This window comes from Macrobrachium nipponense, chromosome 34 (genome assembly GCF_015104395.2).
Source record: "Macrobrachium nipponense isolate FS-2020 chromosome 34, ASM1510439v2, whole genome shotgun sequence".
NCBI classification, from domain to species: domain Eukaryota; kingdom Metazoa; phylum Arthropoda; class Malacostraca; order Decapoda; family Palaemonidae; genus Macrobrachium; species Macrobrachium nipponense.
The window spans coordinates 7,535,896-7,540,049 of NC_061095.1; the positions used below are offsets into that span (position 1 = coordinate 7,535,896).

Sequence of the window (4,154 nt, forward strand, 5' to 3'; positions counted from 1 at the left end):
GTTGTGGAAGGAAGTCAATTACTGAAGATCACAAACAATACATGAAGTAGATTCTCAGAAATGATATAGATCTTTCTATCTTAAGATTATTTCATGTTTATTTATATATATATATATATATATATATATTATATATATGTGTGTGTGTGTGTGTGTGTGTGTGTGTGTGTGTGTGTGTGTGTGTGTGTGTGTGTGTGTTGTGTGCAAACAAACCAGTAATCATACAAAAGTTCGGTTTTGCGTTTGTGAAATAAGAGGAACTGAGTCGCTCCCCAAACGCTGTTCCAAACAATTGCGGGAAACTCCATCGTGATGATTAATATTCTTGGATGAGGAGAAAGACGTCACATTATTTCCCATAAGTGGGGTTCACTCACCATAAAATTGCGTATGGGGGGCCACGGTAATTTGGGTTTCTTCTCTCCTTCTCCCTTTCCGGTTTTCAGCTCTAACGCGAAGCGGGAGCTGATATTTTTTTTATGATTACGGAGGGGAAATGCGAATGGGGACCTATGGAGTTTCTTCGATTGTTTTTACGAGTTCTGTGAATATTATGGGGTGCAAAAGAATAGGTATCATGTGTTAAGTATGCATCGATAGCTTTAATTGGTCGAATAAAGGGAGACTGTGTTGACTAAATTCATGGTAAATTAAAGTGATAGGCTGAACTCTGCTCTATTCTGTACCTCTATCTAGTCAAATTGTATTAATTTGGTTGTATTTCAGTGAAAAACCATGTTATTATTGTTTTTGTTTTGAACTCCATGTTATTTTTATTTCCCTACCAGAAAGTTTTAGTGACAAAATAAATGAAATATGATTTTCAATCTGCGCTTTGGTGCCCGCTTGTGTCTGAAAACGCAAAGTGAAAATGTGAGAAAAACCATCAAGAAGAAAATGCAATTGGCGCGTCCTTAAGTGTGAGCAGAAGTTGTTGTTTTGTGTGAGTGAACCGGAAAAGTGTTTCGTAAAGAGATAAATGTCATGCGATCTTTCGCACGATAAGAGCAACATGCAGTGCAGTGGCGGCTTGAGCTCATCCGGATGTCATGAGGAGCTGCTGCATACCAGAAGCGGTTTCTCGGACGCTCATCTCATGGCATCTACACAGGATCTCGGATCTCATGGTCACCCTGAGACGCTTGCAGTGCGCCGCGATCGGCGTCTTCAGGGTGGCGCTGAGCCTTCGCCTCACCGTCGTCTACCTCACCAGCAGCAGTGTTTACCCAGCCCTGAGAACCACCATTATCATTCGTATCCTCAAGAAGAGAATCGAGGAGACTTTCACGCTTTACCCCAAACCTCTTCGTCCTTGTCAGCTAATACGAGTGTTTCTTATCCCCAGATGTCACATCACTTTCTGTATCCAGTCAATAATCAGAGTGATAATAACGGCGTATTGGCAGAATGTGCCAGCTATTCTGGCAACGTCCTCTACCAGTGTGATATATCTTACCATGATGTCACGGGTTCTGGTTATGACGTCGGTCAAGACGTCATCAATGTAGGTGTAGGGGTGGGAGGGGGGAGAGACTGGAGGTGGGCGGGTCAGAATGAAGTGGCCTCCCACACGAACGAGATAAGAAGTAAACGGCCTTTTGGATCTTATCAGAATACGATACACGAATCCGCCGTGAATGACAATGGGGTGTTGCTGCTTGGAGCTGGCCAGGACCTGTATGATAATGGGATGGCGGCCGCCTCCTCCTCGGCTGACTCTTCGCGTCGCGTCGCTGATGACAATTGTGGCGTCACGGAACGCACCCAGAATGACGTCAGGCGCCAGTGTGGCATGTTGGGTAATGCCCCTGATGTCCAGTTGCCAGTGATGACTCTGGAAATTGAAAAATGGTTTATGGGGCTTTTTGTGAGTGAAGATGATGAGGATGACGATGACGACGAGGATAAGATAGACAGAAAGCAACCGAGAAGGGGTAAAGATAATAAGAAAACCCAGAATGACGCTCCCGACTACGACCTATACGAGGATGCTTCAAACGCACAGGTAAGTCACTCTTTATTTATATACTGTCTTTTGGGTCGCCCGATAACATACGTATGTCCGCTTGCAATATAATTTTGAGTTTTTGTAATTATCTGAACGTTGGGATGTTAACCTCTAATGCAGCCACGCTCTTGTGTCTGAGGCCGAGTATGACAGGTAAGTTGCTTACAGAACTATATTACAAAAATTGTCCTTCTTGAATATATAAATTTTTCTGCATAATTTTCCTTTGTCATTGCATCTTGAATTACCCATCTCATTACTAAATATTTTTTTAAAGAATATTACTAAAGCTGGTTCACTTAAGGTAGATTCTTGGATCAGCCGAATGCTTACGAGACATTTGTTTGGCGACAGTTGATTGGCTGGTACCGGGAGGGAGGCAGCTCCCAGCCAATCAGCGGCCGCCAAACAAGCGTCTCGTAGGCATAGGGCTCATCCAAGAATCTAACTTAAGTGAACCAGCTATAGGGTTGCAGTTATCCATCCAAGGTCGATCTTATTATTGCCTTCTGCGAATTATTGATATTTAAGGATCATAATTACAGTCATGCAAATTATGGCTTTCCGGTAATCCGGTGCTTACGTGAAAACGTAAAATAGTTCATAATCAATTTTTATATACGTGCTTACACACACACACACATACACACACCACACACACACACACACTTATATTTAGTACTGATATTCTTCTTTTTAGGCATTTTCTGAGATATACCATTTTCATTTTCCTGTGTGGAATACAACTGAAACACACACACACACATATATATATATATATATAATATATATATATATATATATATATATATATATATATATATATATATATATATATATATGTATGTGTGTGTGTGTTGTGTGTGTGTCGAAAATAATGAATGCTGAAGGCAGACATGGCACACAGGGCTAATAAACAACAATAAAAATATTAACATTTATTTACAAAAAGTATAAAGATCCTCAATGTTTAATTAAGACCCTAGCACCAATGTCACTAGAATAGATCCACTAAGGATTTTAGTTGTGGAAGGATCTACTCCCCCAGCCTATTCCGACCAGCTCTACAAAATCTGTGAAATAACAAAAATAACGAAATATAACCCTTGCAAGCAAAGCAACGGTAAACACGGGTAAAATATAAATTAAATTGTGAAAATCACACCTCAAACTAAAATGCGGAAATCAAACCCTGAATACGCGATTACATGCCAACAAGAAAATACATTGATATAATTAAACATCCTTTAACGATTAAAGTAAGGCTAAAAACTATAATGAGATACCTATTCAAACAATTACAAAGTTAAACAAGGTACTACCATAACGAACCTAACCTTACAACAAAAAATGATATCATTAAGTGGATAATCTTAAAAACCCACGTATATATTTAAGAATATAGAGCCTTAATTTTGAAATAGGATATGAGATTTGGATAATTACTTTAAATGATTAAAGATATTTTGACCTCCAAACCTAAATCGCTAAATATGCCACAAACATAGAAGGACTTACGGGGTTTAAGAGGCTATATCCTTGAGTAGTCGATACAGTAGTCTTCTGTCCAAAGAGTGGGGGTAATGATGACTGTTCCCATAAGGGCGAAGACACAATCCACGATGTTGATAAGGTAGTAAATCGTTGTCGCAGAGCGGGACGAAGAAATTAAGTCACTCCATGGCTGGTTATAAAATCCTTGATAAATTCTCCATTGAAACAAGAAACAGCCAAATTATGTGAATGATGATGAGCAGTTAATATAAGTCCATGGCCAATAACTGCTCCACACTTTATACAGTGAGAGTTGTTAAAAAGACTGCCTTTCCTCCATCAAGTTTTCCTCAAGGTAAATACTCTGCTGATTTTTCTCCAAGAATCTTCAAACTGGAAGATAAAGTAAAACTGGACAGCAGAGCCATCTATTGACAAACAACCTCTAGACTCCCTTGCCTTCTAATGTTTAAATAAATAGCAAAAGAGGCTAGAGGCAAAATAATAATACATTAAATATACATAAAGGCAATAATAAATTTAAAATCATGGAATGAAATTTATTTCACACTCGAAGGGGTGGGATTCAAATTTTTTAATTTTATACAACAAATCTGATAACAATGCATACAGTCCCAAATGACCAAACTTC

General features: G+C 39.0%; 1 protein-coding gene across 1 annotated transcript in view; it reads left to right on the forward strand.

Moving 5' to 3' along the window:
* LOC135207765 (uncharacterized) overlaps positions 1–3,774 on the forward strand; it is a 32,854-nt gene extending 29,080 nt beyond the window's left edge. Inside the window, exons 2-3 of the mRNA XM_064239590.1 lie at positions 789–2,005; positions 3,733–3,774. Of these exons, the coding sequence (XP_064095660.1) occupies positions 980–2,005; positions 3,733–3,774 (1,068 nt within the window). The 5' untranslated portion in view covers positions 789–979. The remainder of the gene's footprint in view (positions 1–788; positions 2,006–3,732) is intronic.
* Positions 3,775–4,154: the final 380 nt, after the last annotated feature.